General features: G+C 41.1%; 1 protein-coding gene across 1 annotated transcript in view; it reads right to left on the reverse strand.

Annotated features, from left to right (window-relative positions):
* Positions 1–7,757: 7,757 nt before the first annotated feature.
* ABCA13 (ATP binding cassette subfamily A member 13) overlaps positions 7,758–22,943 on the reverse strand; it is a 190,164-nt gene continuing 174,978 nt past the window's right edge. The window contains exons 53-55 of the mRNA XM_068147726.1: positions 11,318–11,423; positions 10,323–10,460; positions 7,758–8,843 (exon numbers count right to left, since the gene is read on the reverse strand). Of these exons, the coding sequence (XP_068003827.1) occupies positions 8,754–8,843; positions 10,323–10,460; positions 11,318–11,423 (334 nt within the window). The 3' untranslated portion in view covers positions 7,758–8,753. The remainder of the gene's footprint in view (positions 8,844–10,322; positions 10,461–11,317; positions 11,424–22,943) is intronic.

A 22,943-nucleotide genomic window follows, 5' to 3' on the forward strand; every position in this document is an offset into this window, starting at 1 on the left:
GTATGGTGGAGCAGGGAAAGTAAGCTATTTTGCTAAAGTTTTGACAAGCTCTAAATGAGCCATATGAAAATAGTTAATTAATTTTTTGAGAAAACAGAATTTTGCTCATTCTTTGAGGGATGTGTACGGCAAGAAAGATCAGCACAAGAAATAGCAACGAAAATATAGGCTGAAACTCTGTGAGATTCTGAATGTATTGGGTTTATATGGCAAAGTTTTGGTAGTGAGAGGGCTGTAAAGGTGGCTTCTGTGAGAACCTGATAGAAGCTTCCCCTGTATTTGATAGATCCTATGCCAGTTGTCTCCAAGACAGACCTGCTGCTCACCTAGGACAAGCCCATTGGTGATGTTAGCGCCATCTCTGTGATAACATATTCAAGAAGGTGAAAAATTTGCTATGCTACAGCAATTGCAGCCAGAGAGAGGAGTGAGAATATGTGAGGAGCAACTCTGCAGACATTAAGATCAGTGAACATGGAGCGGGAGAAGACTGCTCATGAACCAAAGTAGATTCTCCTGCACATGGTGAAGGTTACAGTGAGGCAGGTTGTCCCTCTGCAGCCCATAGAAGATAATGGTGGTGCAAATATCAATATGTAACCCATGGAGGATGCCACCCCGGAGTAGGTGGATGTCCAAAGGAGGCTCTGACCCCATGGGAAGCCCATGCTGAAGCAGCTCCTGGGAGGACCTGAAGACCCATGGAGAGAGGAGCCCGGGCTGCAGTAGGTTTGCTGGAAGGACTTGTGATCCATGGTAAACCCACATTGCAGTAGTTTGTTCCCGAAGGACTACACCCCTGGAAAGTAAAGTTTGTGGAGCAGTCTTCTGTAGGAGGGACCTCACACTGAAGGAGAGGAAGACTGTGAGGAAGGAGTAGAAGAGACAATGTATGATGAACTTACTGCAGGCCCTACTTTTCTGTGCTACTGTGAGAGAGGAGGTAGAGAACTTCATAGTGAAGTTAAATCCAGGAAGAAGGAAGAGAGAGGCAAGGTGTTTTAAGATTTGGATTTCACATTGTCCTACTCTGATTTAGTAACTGAGTTAGTCTAGCTAAAGTTAATGCTGGGGGAAACTGCAACACACCACAATCAGAAATAAATTAATTTTCTCATTTGTTTTGCCCATGACAACAATTGCTGAATGATCTCCCTGTCTTTATCCTGACCCATAAGCTTTTTCTTTCCTGTTCAGCTGAGGAGTGGACTGATAGGATCACTGTGTTGGGCACCTTGTGTCCAGACAGGGTCAACCCACAGTAGTGAAGTAGCCCAGTTTCCATTGAAGGCTAGGTCCTGGTGCTCTGTTGATTCATACTTACCTGGGATTGCATAATTCTACCATCTTGATGTGTCAATGTTTCAACCCAAACATTCAATTGGGCAAGAGGATGTTAAAAATCAATCAAAAAGCCTTAGAAATAAGCAGGTTTCTAGGTGATCAACACAATGTCAGCCAAGTTCAAATATAGTAAGCAACCCTCCAAATGGAAAATAAAGCTGGCCTAGAAAGGGTTCATAGTGTTCATAGACATTAAAAAAGAAGAGGAATGTTGAATTATGTGAGGTTTCTTCTCCAACATGAACAATTTTCTTTCTTGCCTTGCAGAAGCCCTATCTTTCTCTCCACAGAATATTTTATATGATCTTTCTGAAATTTCTCTGGCTCTAAGAAAGACCACACTGCTGACAGGATACCTGCAAAGTTCCTGTACTTCAATCTTATAGCAATACAAACTCTGTCTCAGAAAATCTGTTTCACTCTGTTCCCTCTTTCCTTTATTTCATTCCTCTTTCTTCTCATACTGTCTCTTTTCTGGTCTGGCTTTTTACACCAGCTAGATTTGAAGAACTGACAGATGGATAAGACTCTGTATCTCATTTTCAAATCCACTGAGCTACACAGTCTTTTTTGTATTTAGTCATAAATACAGTGAAACTTGTCTTACATGACCAAAGGACTGAAAAAATCCAGAGACTCAGGTAAAACTGCCTGTCTCTAAACTCAATAACAAGCCTGCATATGTATTGTAATAATAATGATGGGGAGAAAAGAGTTCTTCTCCCAATTTTGCCACTATCCTCCTTTGCAATCACAGACAAGCGATTTGTCATCCCGTGTTTACTTTCTGGTTTTGTAAAGTGTTTTCACCACTTATACTCTAAGTTTTTGAATCATGGAATGTCATGCCTTCAGGGCACATCAGACAACTGGACTGCAGTTTTCATAGTCCGTTCTTATCTACCACAATTTGCTTGAAATAAGATTGTACTGTTGTAGAAAATGTCTCCAATCACCTCTCCGTATGATCAAGGTAACATCTACTTCTTTGGCCCAACAACAGAGTAGATATGAAGGAATTTGAAAAGCTAGATCTGTAAGGCACTGCTAGTACAGGGTTGCACTGGATCAGACACTGAATTTGAAATATTTTTATTTGTGTAACTGTGAGGCCAGAAGTAAAATCTTTACTTCCAATGTAGAGTTTGTAAAGGGGAAAAGCAATGAGATTTCTCTGGGATAGTTTGCTGATTCCCTCTAAAAGCAAAATAAAAGAAGGATGAAAAGATAAATCAACTTTTTCCACCTAAGTGATAGTAAGTCTTGCAATCATGAGTATTTCTAACTAAACTTCTTGAATAGTAGCCACTTGGTATAAGTTGTTTTGTATTTCTCATATTACATGGTGACTATGGAGTTCAAGTCTACATACCCATTGAACAGCATCTCTCCATTCCTTCCACACCTTCAGCAATCACAGAGCTATTGTATGATTTTGATTGTTATTTAACCTGGAATTGGTGCAAGCCCCACTTCACAGTATCACAGTATCACAGTATCACTTAGGTTGGAAAGGACCTCGAGGATCATCGAGTCCAACCTATCAACACAGAGCCCATGACTAGACCATGGCACCAAGTGCCACGTCCAATCTCCCCTTGAACGCCTCCAGGGTCGATGACTCCACCACCTCCCTGGGCAACCCGTTCCAATGACGAATGACTCGCTCGGTGAAGAACTTCCTCCTCACCTCCAGTCTAAACCTCCCCTGGCACAGCTTGAGACTGTGTCCCCTTGTTCTGGTGCTGGTTGCCTGGGAGAAGAGGCCAACCCCTTCCTGGCTACAACCACCCTTCAGGTAGTTGTAGAGGGCAATGAGGTCACTTCAAATTCATGTACAAAATTACATTGTACCTGAAATTTACCTCTCAGAAATCTTGAAATGTAAGGATGGGAAAAGTTATGTTTTTCTTACAGTTAGCATGAATAACAGAAATAGCTTGGATGTTAGTCAGGACTGTGGGATCAAGAGTGTCCAGATGGCTTACATGCATATCTATTCTTTTCACAGTTAGAAATATATAATTATGGATGTATTTATCCACACTTAGATGTTTGTGTACTGTGTATGCACACAAACTCACAACTTTGCAACACACTCATGTGAATACTATTTGTTAAAATCTACTTTAAAAATATATATACAAATACTTAAGTTGATCCGAGTTAGCCAGTTGTTGAACATCTAGAAATTCTATTTTTAACTGAATAGCTTGCAAAGATTTGAAAACATGACAGAATTCTGTGCACTAACTTTTACTACAAATTCATAAAAAACATGCAGTTAGCAAAAATAAAGACAAGAAAATGGGAACGTGGGGCTGTTTTGGTGACCATCATGTAAACAGCCTCAGCTCTGGGTCATCAATGAGCATTTTCAGTGAACAGTTTGCCACTGACAAGTGCCACTTCTAGTCACTTAGTTAACTTTGAAAGGGGGGAAAAAAAAAAAAACCAAACACAAAACCAACCAAACAAAAGTCACTTTAAAATGTTGTGCATGACCCTGATTCTTACCATTCATATGCTGAGAATACCCTCTTATCTAGATTCAACCTGGTTTAGATTCACATATTGCTCATAGAATCATTCATAACAACAGATTCTCAGGATCTCAGGTAGTGATAGGACTAGGGGGAATGGAATGAAGCTGGAGGGGGGGAGATTCAGGCTAGATGTGAGGAGGAGGTTCTTCACCATGGGAGTGGTGAAACCCTGGAATGTGTTGTCCAGGGAGGTAGTTGAGGCCCCGTCCCTGGGGGTGTTTAAGAGCAGGCTGGATGAGGCTCTGTCCAGCCTGATCTAGTGTGGGGTGTCCCTGCCCATGGCAGGGGGGTTGGAACTAGATGATCCTTGTGGTCCCTTCCAACCCTGAATGAAACTATGAAACTATGAAAATAATTCAGGTTCTTTTTATTAGCCAATTATCATTAGGCACAAAGCACTAGATGACTATTACTCCTCAGCTAGATCATTACATGCATATTTCATTTCATTCAAAATAAATGTCACAGCCTCCTTCACTAAAGTTCTCAGCTATAATTATTAAAATCTTAAGAACCAGCTCTGCATATAATTAAAGACAAAAAGCCTCACAAATGTTCATGATTTATAGAAGTTGAATCAAGTTCACAAGGGTTGTAGTGAGGTTTTTGAAGCATCTGTTTTTTTGAACAGAGTAAGGAATGTAGATCAGGAATTCAGAGTGGTGTCAAAATGCTATGTGCAATAGCTTGCAATTTCTCTATTTCCCCACAAATTACTGAATACACAGACTCCTCTTTAATTACATGCATTACACTTAATTATAAAGTAGCATTTATTGTCTAAGCATGAAGATGGAATGATTCCTGATTGAGCTCACCTTTTAATGTAGCAAGTTAGAGGAGCCTATTTTTAAGGCACTTTACATTGTCCATGGCAGGAACCAGGAGTCTAACAGGAAGAAAAATTCTGTATGTTTGCTGTCCTATAGCTGGAATAAATTAAGTGCACATGGAAATCTTACCTATTGACTTAAACATTTGTATTTTATGGGTGTTATGGTTTGAGTATGAATCTGGGTGATTTCTCAGCCTAAGCTAAAGATATCTATACACTTCTGCGGCGCAGATGATTCAGATGATGGCTTTTACAGAGCCATCATGGAAGGAGCTAGGCTTATCCCAACATGTATTTTCATATGGTAATAGGCACAAGAGCTCTGTTTGAACAATATTTACTGAGAAACACAAATTTCATAAAGAGGAAAAATGTTTTGATTTCTTTCAGTAATTCATATCATAGTGAATTCATCCATTAAAACATTCAGCAGTGCCTCACCTGCTGATAGCAGTCCTCCTATCTGTCAAGAATAACATAGCTGGGGCTTTTACTCTTTACTTGTTGCCCACCGTCCTTGCATTTGCAGCATGGGTTTTATTTGCAAATTATCTAACACTCAACTCGGGAAGCATTTTGGTTTTAGTTGTTATAGGTCTCAGGAAACCTGTCTGACCTAGTCAGCTCTCAATCACTTCGAGAAAGATCTTTGCACTACTAGCTTCATGTCTTATTCATTAGAAAGAAAGATTGAAAGTGTTGACATAAAATAATTGAATCCTACTAAATTAAATCAAAGAAAGTGTCAGCTTTGCTACTTCCTAGGAAAAGGCTAGGAAAGTAGTATGCGAGATTTCAGGCTCTAGTGATTCAAATTTCACAAGGACAAACAATCTCAAAAGGCACCCAATTTCCGTGCTGAAAACCAGAGGGGGGGAGGTGAACCAGAGGGGGGGGGGAAGAGAGCCCTTTCTTTTCAGGGAAAAAAACCCATACATACAGATTCAGAAAAACAATTCATTAGTTTTGTCCACCTGTGCACTAATACCATCACCTCTCCACATCCAAATCCATTTGGATTTGACATTTAAACCTACAGTTTATTTCTGACCACCTCATTCTACAATGGTGTGAGAATTCAATTAGGGCCTGAAAAAAGTCTTCAAGTATTTTCCTGAAACTTGCATACTTCAGAAATGAAGCAAGTCAAGGAGAGAGAAAACATCCTTTGAAAGAGAATCCAGTACACTGGAATTCCTTTAGATTTTGACCTTCTTCAGCCATAAAGGACTGGAAGACAGACATTGTTTGACACTTGCCTGAATTAAATTGGATCTCTTGAGATGCATGTGAAGCAATTCTTAAAAAGAAAAAAAATGCTAACTGAAATTACTCAACCATCTTTCTGAAGTAAACCTTATTTACTCTATTCAACTATTCTTCTAATGTAATCTTTCACATTTTAATCAGGAAAAAAAAAAACCAAAAACATTTAATTAGTGTTACATAGCCAAGGCCTGCAAAACCTCTCCTGTCTGAGCATTCAGCTAGGCTACCAATTTCCTGTCTCACCACAGTGAGTCTTGCATGCTTTTACACTTCTCTTGGTCTAAGCAAGCCACAGGACTGTTTTATTAATTCAGTTCCCTGGCATATGCTCTAAAAAGGAATAGGAACACATCACAATTTTATACAACTGGCACCTTTTGGCTCAACTGCCTTATGCCCCAAGAACTGGCACCATCTCCTTTTCCAAATTCCCCTGCTAAATTGCCTTGTGAACATTTCATGTTTTAAGGACTTGTAACCATTCAAAGAGAGGTGTTAGTTTATAAAAACAAACATAAACCCAAGCAATCAAAGAAAAAAGCAAACTATAATTGTGTCTGAAATTTAAAGACCTAAACATATAAAGAGAATAAAAGCCCCTTAGCCCTATAAACATGATTTTGCCATATATTCTTTTCTATTTTTTTTATCACCTGAGCAAGAGCTCCAGAAATATTCTGCTTAAGTTTCAGGCTATGATTCAAAGGTGCTTGTCTGTGCCTTGTGCATTCAATTTCTTCCACCCTAGTGTCCTGAAATTAAGCAAAATATTTTTGTGACAGTATACCCCTGTTTCTGCCCAGATTTCCTACACCTACCTTCTTTTTTTTCCCCCCTCTCCTACTTTTTTCACATTCCGCTTTTTCATGTTGATCTCTTTTGCTTTGATTGGAGACCTCAGAAACTCTCCACTCCCAGTCTCGTGCAGAAATTAAAGATAACTGGTTTTATCTCAAACCTGGCCATGCCTTTGTGCTATGAAATGTCTACTAGGATGGTGACTGTTGGGGTTTAAAGGCTGATCAGTGTTTTGGATCTGGAGGAGCATGGCAGAGTTCTGGTATTATGTGGCAGATTGTATATACCAAGCTATTCTAATGATAAAACAGTCTCATAAGCTCACTCACTCACTGATCCATATATATATCCATATATATATCCACCCAGTACCAGAACAAGAGGACACAGTCTCAGGCTGCACCAGGGGAGGTTCAGGTTGGATATTAGGAAGAAGTTCTACACAGAGAGAGTGATTGCCCATTGGAATGGGCTGCCCAGGGAGGTGGTGGAGTCGCCGTCATTGGAGGTGTTCAGGAGGAGACTTGATGGGGTGCTTGGTGCCATGGGTTAGCTGTTTGGGTGGGTTGGATTGGTTGATGGGTTGGACACGATGATCTTGAAGGTCTCTTCCAACCTGGTTTGGTTTATTCTAAATAAAGGTTTATTCTAAATATATATGCAGACCAAGTCTGTAAATCTTCACTTTTAGAAAAAATTCTCAGGATCTAATTCCACCTTTATACAAATAGGTAACCTGAATTCTGAGTTTGAAAAGGCATAGTGGGCAAAAACCACACCAATAAACCAAGCCTCAATAAATAGCTTTCTGAGCTCACTTGTAAAGCCTGAACCACAAACACATATTTTTAAGATTCTGCCATCATACAGAAGGAAACAGAGCAGCAGTGCTGCAAAATTGTCTATTTAAAATCAAGTTATTCCATCTTGAAGTACAATTCCCCATCCCCTGCCCACCCCAGAATAATATTGTAGCAATTCACTTCTAAATAACCAGTTTGACAGTCTCAACTACTAGACAACACAATCCAACAAAAGTGGCCTCAGCTACTTTTCACAGGAGCCCCAAAGTCTTGATTTGGAAAAGGCATCATTTTCCTCCAAAGCATTTTTTATTTTTTTCCTCCCATGACAATACACAACAAATTTTTATTCATTAAATGTTCACATCTTTTAGTCATGTACAGACTGAAGGACATGGCACGCCCTTCTCTGCAGCATCCAGCGTCATAACATACATTTATTGAACATGTTATTGATCGCTGTCACAGTACTTATTTTCCTTTAGCGTGCCCATTAAACAGGTGTTTGACATTCTTTCTAGAAAACAAAACAAAACAACCCACAAAAACAAAAACCCCAAACAAACACATAAAAAAGGAAACAAAAAGATGAGGAAAGGGGAAGTGAGAATTCCTTCAGCATAAGGAAAAACTCATTGTGAAGTATGATTTATAAAACCTTGTTAAATTGATTCAAGATTACTGGGAGGTAGACTAGTACACTAATAATCTCTTTACCATGAAATCATATAGAATATAGCACATCCTATACACAATAAAAAGGCTAATCTAACTTGCAACAACACAGCACTGAATGAATTTAAAGTCAAAAGACTCCAAATTTGTGCAATGAAAGACAAATATTCGGTGATATCCTAACTATTGCTAACTTCCATGGTCTTTTCTTGCTTTGCCATGAAAAAACTAGGTATTAAGTTTTCATGCAGAAAAATTACTGTAATCAAATGTAGAGCCACCAAAATACCCTCAACCTTATTCTAATTGGGTCATTTACATTATAAAACATTCTAACTAATTACAAAGCATTACTTTTTGGCAGACTTTTTTTGGTCTACATGAAACCAGTTTACCGCTGAAAAGTTATTGCTGGTAGAATCCATGTGCAAACACAAACATAAACACACATATTATCTGCTGAAGCTGTATTCTATTCTGAGCCTAGACTGGCAGGTGGCCATTACGAACAACTGGAGATTCTTTTGAAGAATGAGAGATTCCGTGCTGTTGTGTAGCAAAATTAATGAACACCTGTAAGACATGAGAAAAAAAGTTGGATTTCAAAATAACAATGCTTGAATTGAAACTTTGGAGACATAGCAGATGACATTTTTCAGTTGGTCTCTAAAGTTTGTGTGACACACAAAAAAAATCAATAATACATGTAGAGGGAAATCTTCTAGAGACATGTTTTTTAATCTCTGGTAACAATCCCTCTTCACCTCACCAGCTACACACAGTACTTAATGAGTTAGAATGGTAAAATGAGTTATTAACATGTGTGAAAACTCTATTTCACTTCTGCACAGGTTAGTGGGAAACAATTGTTTTCATTTCCTTTGAAATAACATGCCAGAAGAACTTGAGCCAGCGATTTCTTATCAAACAGATGACAGTTTAGCTCTTTCAAGGTGAAAGTATGTCTCTGAACATTGCAGAGTGAGGATTCAGCAATTAATGTGCCTCCTTGATTTATTTTTCTTAACAGATCTTACTACAGAGGGGCTCACTTACTTTTTAATCACACAACTCTTTGACAGCAAGACATGTAGAAGGAAGGATGGCTATTTTGGATTCAAATTATCATATTCATATGCAAACTTAGTATACGTTATAAGAGTGTTTGTTATTCAGGACTATTTTCCTGTTTAAAACTGGCACTCATCACGGAAAGGAAATAATGGTAGGTGACTGAGGTGATGAATCATTATGAATAATGGAGAGGAAGTAAGCTTGAGTGAACAATGCCCAAACAACCAACAGGCTAAAATTACTCTATATTTAGCATTTCGGTGAATAGATAATTTACAAGCAGTTAACAGATCAGTACAGATCAGAATACTTCATCAATGATTTGCATATGAGGAAAAGGAATAAGTTCACATCATCATGGAAAATTACCATTTTGACTAGATATGACTCTCAGATTGTAGAATACATATAAAGAAATTGCATATGAAGATGCTGTACCACATCACAGCCACCCAGAAATCCCATAATTGCCATCATCACCTTCCTTTTGCACACATGGGGTTTTACAGCCTTTAGTAGTGGGAGATATTCTGCCTACTTGTGCATTTCCACTGTTCACTAATGTGCAGCATGATTTTCACTGCAAGAGAAAACTCTCAAAGTCTAATTTACAGAGACTAGTTCAGTCTTTTCAAGTACATTAGTAAGATAGCAACTTTTGGACTGCAGAGGTGGCAGTTCACTTTCATGGCTTTCATTCTGCACACATCTAGGTGCATCTAAGCACAGACTATGCTTGTGCACAGCACAAATATGTAGCATACTGTGATGCTCTTACTCTGCTCACCTCCAGAGCAAAAGCAGTATGGTTCATGCAATTACTGTGCATACTTGAGATGGCCTGCAACTGCTCTTATGTCTCATACATTTGAGTAATCCAATGAATGACATGGCAGTATTCTATCAATATTTACACAGCATGTTTAGGGGGGAAAAAGGAAAAAGTAATCAACCCAAACAAGTAAAATAAAATAATACCTGCTCTAATGTGGTTTGGCTAATGGAGTAATGTTTGATTTGGAGAAAAGCTTTGTGATTCTCTAGGACTCTGAAGAGCTCTGCTAAGCATCCCTGACTTTGTGGTACGTGGTACTCAAGCAGGTTAAGATGTTGCCCCTTAAAACAAACAAAAATGTTAAAAACCAATAAAAGTAAATGCACTTGATCATGACATTACATTTGCTGATAAGCAATTCTAGCTTCAGTAGGCTCTCATTGCAGATTAATACCGTTCGTGTACATTGGCAGTACAAAGAAATGTTTGTACTCAGCGCACACATTTTGTGCATGTTCTGTTTTATTTCATAAAAGACATATTTAGAACAATATTATGCTGTAGGTTTTTAATTCAACAGATTAGTGCTTTTGCAAGGTAGTCTAGGAAAAGACTAAGTGAATTCACACAGATAAACATATACAGAAACAGGTTCATATCTAAAGCAGCCATAATTTTATTATGATTCTTTCCCTAAAACAGATAAAATAAAACCAAACAAAATAAGAAAAACCCATAAACAAATAATTAAAGACCCTTAGAGCTTTCTTGGAAAGTAATTACTACAGGGCTTCTGTAAGGGTTTGTATCAAATAAAAGAATCTCGGTGAAGAGCAAGACTTATCGTTTCTGGATCTTATCAGAAAGAAATCAAACAAGTAGTCTCAGTGACTACCTTGCATTCTGACTTCAGATGAATGCAAAGGCAAGTTTAACTTCACCAATAATAAAAGCAAAATGAAATTTTCACTTAGAGAAAGCCTATTTATTCACACTGCCTAAATGTCTTTTGGGGGCTGATTTAATCAGTATCACAAGTCAAATTTTTAAGAACTGCTTAATAGGAAAATAAAAAGAATGGTCATACTTTTCTCAAAGAGGTAATATATCCAAGCACGTACACATGGCTCTTACCATCCCATACTTAATCCTGCCATAGAAAAAATGCTATGACAGTGACAAGAAGTCCTATCTGTACCTTAAATTGTGTTCCAGGAAAATGCATTTGTAAGCAGTCCAAAATCATTCTTTGAGAGCTTCTTTCTCTACTAAGCCAAACCTTGATAGAATAGCCATCTCCGAACCTGAAAATGATACACAGAAACATAAATCTATTCATTGACAAGAAGAAGACAGGAAGAACATTTGCTCCAATTGATTTTCCTGTAATTACATCAAATAACATCAAGTACACCTACTACATTGCCACTGTGATTTTAGTATTATACTACTGAAGAATGGAATTTCATTAATGATAATAAACAGAAGCATGCTGTGCTTATGTATAAAATTACTCAAGTGGAAGAAAATCTGCAGATCATGGAAGGAGGGGCTGGCCACTTAGGTGGAGGATAAGACTGTTGTCAGAGAATGTAGGGAGGCAACTAGAAAGGCTAAGGCCTCCTTGGAATTGAACCTTGCAAGAGAGGTCAAGGACAACAGAAAGAGCTTCTTCAAATATATTGCAGGAAAAACTATCACTAGAGGCAATGTAGGCCCACTGCTGTGAGGGTGGGGGAAAACTGGAACAGGCTGCCAAGGGGGGGGTTTGAGTCTCCCTCTCTGGAGATGTTCAAAACCTGCCTGGATGTGGTTTTGTGTGATCTGGTCTAAGTCATCTTGCTCTGGCAGGGGTGATCTTTTGAGGCCCCTTCCAACCCTAAAATTCTGTGATACTACAGGATATTTCACTACTCAATGTATCTCAACTTAACTGAACTGTTTTAATTGCTGTTTTGCTTTGAATTATTATCAAAAATCTATGAAGATTCATGATCAGAAACACAGAAGAAAAAATTCCTTTATTTTTCTGATAAAAAAATGGTATATAACACTATTTTTCAAAGTTTTTAACAAAGCTGTGCATTCATATTCATACTTCAGCAGTGTTTGTATGACTGTGTTTTACAGATATACCAAATGTAGGGTCTGAACTTCTCTTACTACGTGTATGCTGAGAAAAAGATAAGTAGAGACAATCTAACCATCATAATATTTCTCATTAGTTTTACTCAGATCTATATTAACGATGAAGTCCCCTGACTGATTTCCTGATGTATTTTCAGATTTTGAAATAGTGGATTTAGTTGCCCAAAGGCTTAAAATTCTCATAAATACCAAGTAGAGGAGTTGCTGTTTGCAGTAGATCAAGTAATACCAGCTTCCCAGTGATCCCTTCTGCCCATTCCTCAGAGGTCTTAGTTCAGAGATTTGAATAGGAACAAGAAGTTGCTGAAATGCAATGTGGTTTATTTTCATAGAATCATAGAATCAATAAGGTTGGAAAAGACCTCAGAGATCATCCGGTCCAACCTATCACCCAGCACCTCATGACTAACTAAACCATGGCTTCAAGTGCCATATGCAATCCCCTTTTGAACACCTCCAGGGACAGTGACTCCACAACCTCCCTGGGCAGCACATTCTAATGGCCAACAACTCTTTCTGTAAAGGACTTTCTCCTTGCCTCAAGCCTAAACTTCCCCTGGCGCAGCTTGAGATTGTGTCTTCTTCTGGTGCTGGTTGCCTTGGAGAAGGCACCAACCCCCTCCTGGCTACAACCTCCTTTCAGGCAGTTGTAGAGAGCAATAAGGTCTCCCCTGAGCCTCTGCTTCTCCAGGCTAAACAATCCCAGCTCCCTCAGCCTCTCCTCATAGGGCTTGTGTTTGAGACCTCTCACCAGCCTCGTTGACCTTCTCTGTACACATTCAAGAGTCTCAATGTCCTTCTTAAACTGAGGGGCCCAGAACCAGACACAGTACTCAAGGTGTGGCTTAACCAATGCTGAGTACAGGGGCAGAATGACTTCCCTGCTACTGCTGGGCACACTATTCTTGATGCAGGCCAGGATGCCATTTGCCTTCTTGGCCACCTGGGCACTATGCTGGCTCATGTTCAGCCTACTCTCAACCAGCAACCCCAGGTTCCTTTCTGCCTGGCTGCTCTCCAGCTACTCTGACTCCAGCTTGTAGTTCTGCATGGGGTTGCCATGGCCAAAGTGTAGCACCCGGCACTTGTACTTGTTAAATGACATCCTGTTGGACTCTGCCCATCTGTCCAGCCTGGCAAGGTCCCTCTGCAGAGCCCTTCTACCCTCTAACAGATCAACACCTGCCCCAAACTTGGTGTCATCTGCAAACTTACTGATGATGGACTCAATCCCCTCATGCATATCATCAGTAAAGATACTGAATAGGATTGGGCCCAGCACTGGTCCCTGAGGGACACCACTCACTCGTGCGTGGCTGCCAGCTGGATGTGGCACCATTCACCACCACTCTCTGGGCTCAGCCCTCCAGCCAGTTCCTAACCCAGTGCAGAGTGATGCTGTCCAAGCCACAAGCTGACAGCTTGCTGTGGGGGACAGTGTCAAAGGTCTTGCTGAAGTCCAGGTAGACTATATCCACAGCCTTCCCCACATCCACTAGGTGGTCACCTGATCATAGAAGGAGATCAGGTTGGTCAGGCAGGACCTGCCCTTCCTAAATCCATGTTGGCTGGGCCTGATCCCTTGGCCATCCTGCAGGTGCACTGTGATTGCACCCAAGGCACATTAAATCCTGTTTTCTGTGAAGGGCAAAAAAGAAAGTTCATTATCAGGGATGAGGGAGGTGATTCTCCCCCTCTAGTCTGCTCTCCTAAGATCCCACCACAAGTACTGCATCTAGTTCTGTTGCCCTCAGCACAAGAGGGACATTGAACTGCTGGAGGCTGGCCTAGAGAAGGGCCATGAAGCTGATCAGATGGCCGGAACACCACACCTATGGGGACAAGCTACAAGAGTTGGGGTTGTTCAACCTGGACAAAAGAAAGCTCAGGGGAAACTTTACAGCAGTCTTACAGTACCTGAAAGGGGCCTAAAAGAAGGACAAGACTGGACTTTCTAATAGGGCTTGTAGTGATAGGATGAGAATGAATGGCTATAAGCTTGAGGAGGATAGATTTAGACTAGGTATTAGAAAGGAATTACTCACAGTGAGGGTGGTGAGACACTGGAAAAGGTTGCCCAGGGAGGTCATGGATACCCCCTCCCTGGAGGGGTTCAGCACCAGATTGGATGTGGCTTTGAGCAACCTCTTCTAGTAGGAGGTGCCCTGCCCATGGCAGGGTGTTTGGAACTACATTATCTTTGAGATCTCTTCCAGCCCAACCCACTCTGATTCTACGGTCAGCAAAATTCTGTTTGCTTTCAAAAAAAAATCCAACCAAACAACCATTTTTCTACTAATTAAAGATTAATGGAGAATGCTGTGCTATATATATACATCAAAAAACTTACATCTCCTGGAGGGTTTCATGGTGGAAATATAATGTGCATACTTTACGTATGCACTAGTCTGATCAAAACATTACTTAGAAATTATGTTATTGGATAACAAAATAAAATATATATAAAAAGGAAATCCTTGGCACTTAATGTCTGCAAGGAACAGCATCTGATTTTATATATCTGCCATCTATCAGAGGGGGAATAATTTTTTACTGTTCTCCCCCTTGCTTTGCTTTACATTCATTTGCGGACAGAAATGGTTCTACTTTCCATAAGTAGATATGCTTGATCTAGACAAGCCAACAGCTACTCCACTGTGATTGCTGAAGCATGGGATACAGATTCAGGTCATTCCCCTTACAAAACATAATTTACAAAGGGAATAAAACTTGAGCAACATTGAAAAGAAGTGACTTTTTAAAACATTGATAAAAGAAAATTTGAAATAGAATTATTAAAATGAAATCATCTCAGTTTAAGATAATTTTAGATCACACAATGAATTTATGTCTTTTCTCTATTGAGTAGCAAGCAAAGACAATATCTAGGAAGGAAAAAAGTTATTGAATTTGAAATATTCATTTGTTTACTAAAAAAATGTTAAAATGAAATGCAAATATATTATCAGTTGTAAAATGTAAAACCTTCTTGTCATTATCCAGAACAAACTCATCATGGTAGAAGAGAGAAACTTGCTTAGATGCAAACAAATGTAACAAATAAATTACAAAATCTGTCTTCTATATATTATTCATAGATTTTTTTTCATCATTTTTTTGTAATTGATTATGATTTTTCCAGGGTAACAACAGAAACATGAAAACGGTTATTAAAACAATGAGTAACACTTGTTCAAGTGTTCAGTGTACATGCACTGTTTGCTCACACATACTCCAGGCTTTCGTATCAAGCCATCTAAAGTTCATTTTTGTATTCAATAGTATCATTACCATAACATTAACAACCTCAAGTTATGAGAAACACACAACTTTGCCTTGCTCTCTGAATGTAGGCATTTCAGTATTCAGGCATGATTTCCAAATATGTGCTAAAACCCTCAAAAATCTTCTTAGGTGTTTATCACATTGAGTAGTGAAACATCCTATAGTATCACAGAATGTTAGGGGTTGGAAAGGAACTCAAGAGATCTAGCCCGACCCCCCTGCCAGACCATGATCACCTTGAGTAGGTCACACAGGAACACATCCAGGCCAGGTGGGTTTTGAATGTCTTTAGAGAAGGAGACTCCACAACCTATATGGGCAGCCCATTCCAGAGTTTCATCACTGTGGTGGGATGGAAGGTAAGGCCGAGAAGCCTCCTCCCTTCCCCCTTTGTAAAGTAAAAGGGAAAAAAAATTGAAGGGAAAGGAAAAAAAAACTCGCAAGCTGAATTAGCAAAGCAGTGGAGCTATATTTACAAAGCAATGTAGAGAATGCAGGGGATTATTTACAAATTTACAATATCTACAATATATACAAAGATATACAACAGAGTAACACAGAAATGAGAGTGCCCCCCTCGGCAGAGAGGGGTCCCCCACCTCCGCTCTCCCCTCTCTTCCCCCCCTTTCCCCAGAATGGGATAGAAAGAGAAAGAGAAGAGAGGAAAAAAAAGTTAGAAGCAGTTTGTGTTAATTGGAAGGGAGTTAGTATACAGGCCTGTTATCTGGTTTTCAAGGCCGAGGCGTTGGCAGAAAGCCCAGGACAGAAAGCTGTTGCCTGAAGAAGAGGCGGAAGCAAGACTGACTGAGAAGTGCTGGAAATGTCCAGTATAGTCCCAGCTCAGAAGTGCTTCCTCCCACTCGTCCAATGAAATTAGTTTAGACTATTCCTTCCGTTTACCAACTTCCGTCCACCATATTCCCTTTCTTAAGGGGGCAACGTCAACCAGCCACAGTCCACCCCTTCTAAACAATTTCATTGGTTGTTCATACTGTCCATCTAATCTAAAACAATATTTACAGTTCATGAGTAAAGTTCATAGTCCATTCCGGCTATGCTCAGATGTAGATGATTCAAAAGTCCAAGAAAATCAGAAAATGAGAAAAATGGAAAACAGTTCATTTCTTCACCGACGAAGCGAAGAAAAGGGAAACAGGGAATCTCAGGGTCTCTTAGTTGACTCAGGGCTCTCAGGGATCTCAGGGTTCATGCACCGTAGATTCCTCGTTGGTTCTTCCTCTGGACGCGATGTAGCTGTACCACAGTTTGAAATTAACCTCTTTCAGCTAAAGTTAAATTTCTTTGTGGAATACACTGAATTTCACCATTCTCTTGCATTACCCAATAAGTGTGACCCGGACCTTCAGCTGAAACCACCCCTCGGACAGGTTTAGCCTCCCCTGAGGGTGAAAATACCCAAACAGTTTTACCTAACAGGTTCTTTTCTCTAACAACAGGAACTCTATCACCCTCTACTTTCCGTAGCAAATCTGAATGTGCAGGTCCAGCTCGGTTCACTGAACCTCTACTATTTACCAGCCAGGTTGCTTGTGCTAAATGTTTTTCCCAGTTTTTCAAAGATCCACCTCCCATGGCTTTGAGAGTGGTCTTCAACAAACCATTGTAGCGTTCAATCTTCCCTGAAGCTGGTGCATAGTAGGGAATGTGGAATATCCACTCAATACCGTGCTCTTTTGCCCAGCTCTTTACAAGGTTGTTCTTGAAATGAGTTCCGTTTTCTGACTCAATCCTCTCTGGAGTTCCGTGTCTCCACAGGATTTGTCTCTCCAGACCAAGAATGGTGTTGTGTGCAGTTGCATGTGGAACTGGATAAGTTTCCAACCATCCAGTGTTTGCCTCTACCATAGTAAGCACGTATTGCTTACCAGAACGAGAACGTGGTAGAGTGATGTAGTCAATCTGCCAAGCTTCACCATACTTGTACTTGGACCATCTGTCACCATACCACAAGGGCTTAAGTCGTTTTGCCTGCTTAATAGCAGCACAAATGTCACAGTCATGGATGACTTGTGTGATAGCATCCATGGAAATGTCTATGGATCTGTCACGAGCCCATTGGTATGTTGCATCTCTGCCTTGATGTCCTGACGAATCGTGAGCCCACCGAGCTAAGAATATCTCACCTCGGTGTTTCCAGTCGAGATCAAGATTAGAGTCCATGTCTACTTGAGAAACTCTTGCAGCTAGATCTGCCTGATGGTTGTGTTGCTGTTCCTCAGTAGCTTTGCTCTTAGGAATGTGAGCATCGATGTGTCTCACTTTCACTGGAATTCTCTCGATTCGATCAGCAATGTCCTGCCATAGGTTGGCTGCCCAAATGGGTTTTCCTTTCCTCTGCCAACCACTCTTCTTCCAGTTCTTTAGCCAACCCCATAGAGCATTGGCTACCATCCATGAGTCGGTGTAGAGATAAAGCTTTGGCCATCTCTCACGTTCAGCCACGTCGAGAGCTAGCTGGACAGCTTTTACCTCTGCAAACTGACTGGATTCTCCTTCTCCATCTTTCGCCTCTGCAACTCGGCGTGTTGGACTCCACACTGCAGACTTCCACCTTCGCTTGTTTCCAACAAGACGACAGGAACCGTCTGTGAACAGAGCATATTTCTTTTCATCATCAGAAAGGTCATTGTAAGGAGGAGCTTCCTCAGCACGAGTTACTTTCTCTTCTGGAGGTTTAGCACAGTTGATGCCTTCAGGCCAACTTGAGATCACCTCCACTAGACCAGGTCTTTCAAGATTTCCCATTCGAGCTCTCTGTGTTATCAGAGCCATCCACTTGGACCAGGTTGAGTCTGTGGCATGATGTGGTGTGGATCGTTTGCCTTTGAACATCCAATTCAAAACTGGTAATCTGGGAGCTAAGAGAAGTTGTGATTCAGTTCCAATCACTTCAGAAGATGCTTTTACTCCTTCATAGGCAGCTAAAATTTCTTTCTCTGTTGGAGTATAATTAGCCTCTGAACCTCTGTAACCTCGACTCCAGAAACCAAGAGGTCGTCCACGTGTCTCACCTGGAGCTTTTTGCCACAAGCACCAGGTTGGACCATTGTCACTTGCAGCCGTGTACAAAATGTTCTTAATGTCTGGACCATCTCGGACAGGTCCCAGACCCATTGCTTGAATTACCTCTTGCTTTATCTGGTCAAAGGCTGCTTGTTGTTCAGGTCCCCAGTGGAAATGGTTTCTCTTTCGAGTCACATCATACAGAGGTTTCACAATCTGACTGTATCCAGGAATGTGCAGTCTCCAAAATCCCACTATCCCCAAGAAACGTAGGGTCTCTTGCTTGTTTGTGGGACTTGCCATGGTAGAGACTCTATTTACCACATCCACTGGAATGTGTCGGCGTCCATCCTGCCACCGCACTCCCAGAAACTGAATCTCTGTGGTAGGTCCTTTCACCTTGTCTCGCTTGATGGCAAAACCTGCATTCAGAAGAATGTCAATGATTTTGTTACCTTTCTTGAAGACTTCCTCAGCAGTTTTACCCCAGACGATGATATCATCGATGAACTGGATGTGTTCTGGAGCACCGCCTTTCTCCAGAGCATCGTGGATCACTGCATGACAGATGCTTGAGCTGTGGATCCAGCCCATTGGCAGCCTGTTGAAAGTGTACTGGATTCCTCTCCAGGTGAAAGCAAACTGAGGCCTGCATTCCTCTGCTATGGGAATAGAGAAAAATGCATTAGCAATGTCTATGGTAGCATACCATTTGGCCTCTTTGGATTCCAGCTCATACTGTAGTTCCATCATGTCTGGTACTGCTGCACTCATAGGTGGTGTCACTTCATTTAGGGCTCGGTAGTCTACCGTCAGACGCCAGTCTCCATTCTGCTTCCGCACAGGCCACACTGGACTGTTGAAAGGTGAATGAGTTTTGCTGACGACTTTCTGACTTTCCAACTGACGAATCAGATTCTGAATGGGCAACAAAGAGTCATGGTTGGTTCTGTATTGTCTGTGATGCACAGTCTGAGAAGCAACCGGCAATTTAATGTCCTGTATCTTATGTTGTCCCACAACTGCAGATTCATCAGAAAGTTCAGGTCTGGCAGATAGCTTCAATTTTTGTCCATCAATTTCTATTGAAGCTACTCCAAAAGCCCATTTGTAACCTCTAGGGTCTTTGAAACGCCCTTCTCTCAGAAAATCAATTCCCAAAATACAAGGTGCGTCAGGTCCGGTCACAACTGTATGCTTCCTCCATTGTTTACCAGTTAGACTTATATTAACCTCTACCTTACTTAACTCTTGAGATCCACCAGTGACTCCCAGAATAGTTATAGACTCTGATCCCTGATAATTTGATGGTATTATGGTGCACTGAGCTCCTGTGTCAACCAAGGCCCTGTACTTCCGAAATTGCGAAGTGCCAGGCCACTGGATGTACACATCCCAATAGATTCTATTATCTCTGTTATCCCTCTCCTCCCCCTGGCGGGAGGCAGGGCACCCCTAGTTATGGGGAACATGCGCACATGTGCATTGCACATATTGTGCAGGGTTATAACTTTGCATGTTATAACTGGAGCCACTGTTGGAACCATAAGAGTCGTTCTGGGGAACTGTGGAAGTAACAGCTACCCTTGTGGTATTGCTACCTCGGGTTCTGCCACTTTGCAATTCCCTCAGTCTCCTGAAAAGATTAGAAGTTGGTTGGCCATCCCAGCGGTTCATGTTCTCACCAAACTGATCACGCAGAGTTATCCAAATAGTTCTACGTGATTGCCTTGGTGGTCTGTTTTGGAATGACCTGTTTTGGAATGTCCTGTTTTGGAATGACCTCCTTGGAGGACGTGTATTCCTCACAGATGAGACTTGTACCCACCTGGAGGAAGAATTGAAATTATCCCTTTGTGCCAATTGGTATATGGAATCTTTTAACTCTCTTATGCAATTTTGTATATCACCAGACATAGTTTTAATGGCCGAAACCAAAGAACCACGTGTCATGCTATCCTCCAGTTGTCTCATTTGATCACTGAATTGGCCAACCGTGGGAGAAGCTCCACCATAACTTCTTGACACAATTCTGCTTGCCAGAATGTTTGCATAATTAGAAGGAGCAAGTTTGATGATCTTTTTAGCAAGACCAATACCCACAGGAATGTCATCAGGATTCAGAGTTTCATGTTCACCATAGAGTAGCTCTCTAACAGCAAATTCTCTCAAGCGCTTAATTCCCTCATCTATGGTAGTCCAGGGTTTAGGATTCCAGGGAAGATCATCTCGGGAAGGGTATCTCAGGGCAACCGCTATTAAGAGGCGTATCCACAGATTAACCTTACCGAGAGCTTCGCCTAGATGTCTATCTATTCCATTGTCCCTTGAGAGAGTTCCTAACTGAGCTGCTGACTTGTCTCCAACTGTTAGAGCTGAAGCACCTGTATCATAACACCTACTAAGCCAAGCTAGAACTGGCTCCTTATCTGCCCTGGTGAAATCTTTACGGACATTTCTCAATTCTTCCCGTGGTGACGAACAGTCTGTAATATCATCTTCATCTTCATCTCCCTGAATTCTTTGCCCATAAAATCCTGCTGTCATTCTCCTAAGGATCTCTTTAAGCTGAGAACCACCTTTGCCAGCTGCCTTCCTAGCTTCATCTCTATCCTGCTTTGATCTCACTAGGTTAGCTAGATCTTTAAAACAAACCTTCTCTTCCTCCTGAGCAGGATCTTTTAGAGCAGAGGGCCCCTCACCAGGATCAGTCTCCTCCTCTTCTTCTCCATCTTTGCCCTTTCCAGCTCTAGTCTTTAAAGGAGCCACCTTAACTGGAGCTGTGTTTGAATTTACAGCCACCTTAATGGAATCTGACAGGTCCTGAGATAAATCAGCTGCTGGGGCAGTGACTTCCGGTCCCACCGAGGGAGTGGGTGGAAGTGACGTTGCTCCATTACTGGCCGACAGAGAAGAAGAAGAAGGAGAAGGAGTGGGAGAAGGAGTAGGTGCCATGTTGATACCAGCCGATGCCCTTGGCTGCTTGCCAGAATCAGCAAAGTCATTTAGAGCTGCCTTACCAATTAACTTTTTAGCCTTCTTTTTAACTGACACGGGTTCTCCACAGTCCTCGTCACTAGATGACTCTGGGACTGATCGAGAGCCACGGCGTTTTCTTTTTGATCTAGTTTTAATAACAAAACAAGCTCTGGATATCTTTCTCTCTCGCCGCAGAGAGAACAGTAAATATGCAATTACCATCACCAGCAACAGATTTATAGACATGAGATAAATCACCTTTGGATCCCAGGCATCACCTAAAGTTACTGTCTCCTCAGGCGGAATCTTAAAACTCTTTATCTCAATTGGGAGAGTGGTGGAGGTAACATTCCTGTATCTCACTGGCCATAATAAATTAATACATTTTCCATACCATAATTTAACTCTATACATAACCCACATATAAATTGTCCGCACCAAATATTTACCCAGGTAATCCAGAATCAAACCCAAACAATACCTGTAAATCAGAGCCCCAAAAATTGAAAAGAATAATCGCTCCACAAACCACAATACCTTCATGTTTGCTAATTCAGCTAGAAAACACTAAATCAATCAAATAATAAATTAAACTAATTATCTGCCGCACGTTGGGTACGCCAATAAAAAAAAATGTGGTGGGATGGAAGGTAAGGCCGAGAAGCCTCCTCCCTTCCCCCTTTGTAAAGTAAAAGGGAAAAAAAATTGAAGGGAAAGGAAAAAAAAACTCGCAAGCTGAATTAGCAAAGCAGTGGAGCTATATTTACAAAGCAATGTAGAGAATGCAGGGGATTATTTACAAATTTACAATATCTACAATATATACAAAGATATACAACAGAGTAACACAGAAATGAGAGTGCCCCCCTCGGCAGAGAGGGGTCCCCCACCTCCGCTCTCCCCTCTCTTCCCCCCCTTTCCCCAGAATGGGATAGAAAGAGAAAGAGAAGAGAGGAAAAAAAAGTTAGAAGCAGTTTGTGTTAATTGGAAGGGAGTTAGTATACAGGCCTGTTATCTGGTTTTCAAGGCCGAGGCGTTGGCAGAAAGCCCAGGACAGAAAGCTGTTGCCTGAAGAAGAGGCGGAAGCAAGACTGACTGAGAAGTGCTGGAAATGTCCAGTATAGTCCCAGCTCAGAAGTGCTTCCTCCCACTCGTCCAATGAAATTAGTTTAGACTATTCCTTCCGTTTACCAACTTCCGTCCACCATATTCCCTTTCTTAAGGGGGCAACGTCAACCGGCCACAATCACCTTCACAGTGAAAAAGTTTTACCTTATGTTTACATGGAACCTCCCATGCTCCAGCTTGCACCCACTGCCTCTTGTCCTACCATTGGACATCATCAAGCTCTGTCTTCCTGACACTCACCCTTGACATATTTGTAAACC

Source organism: Melanerpes formicivorus, unplaced genomic scaffold (assembly GCF_026170545.1).
Source record: "Melanerpes formicivorus ecotype bairdi unplaced genomic scaffold, bMelFor1.0.p_v2 SCAF_15, whole genome shotgun sequence".
Classification (NCBI taxonomy): Eukaryota; Metazoa; Chordata; class Aves; order Piciformes; family Picidae; genus Melanerpes; species Melanerpes formicivorus.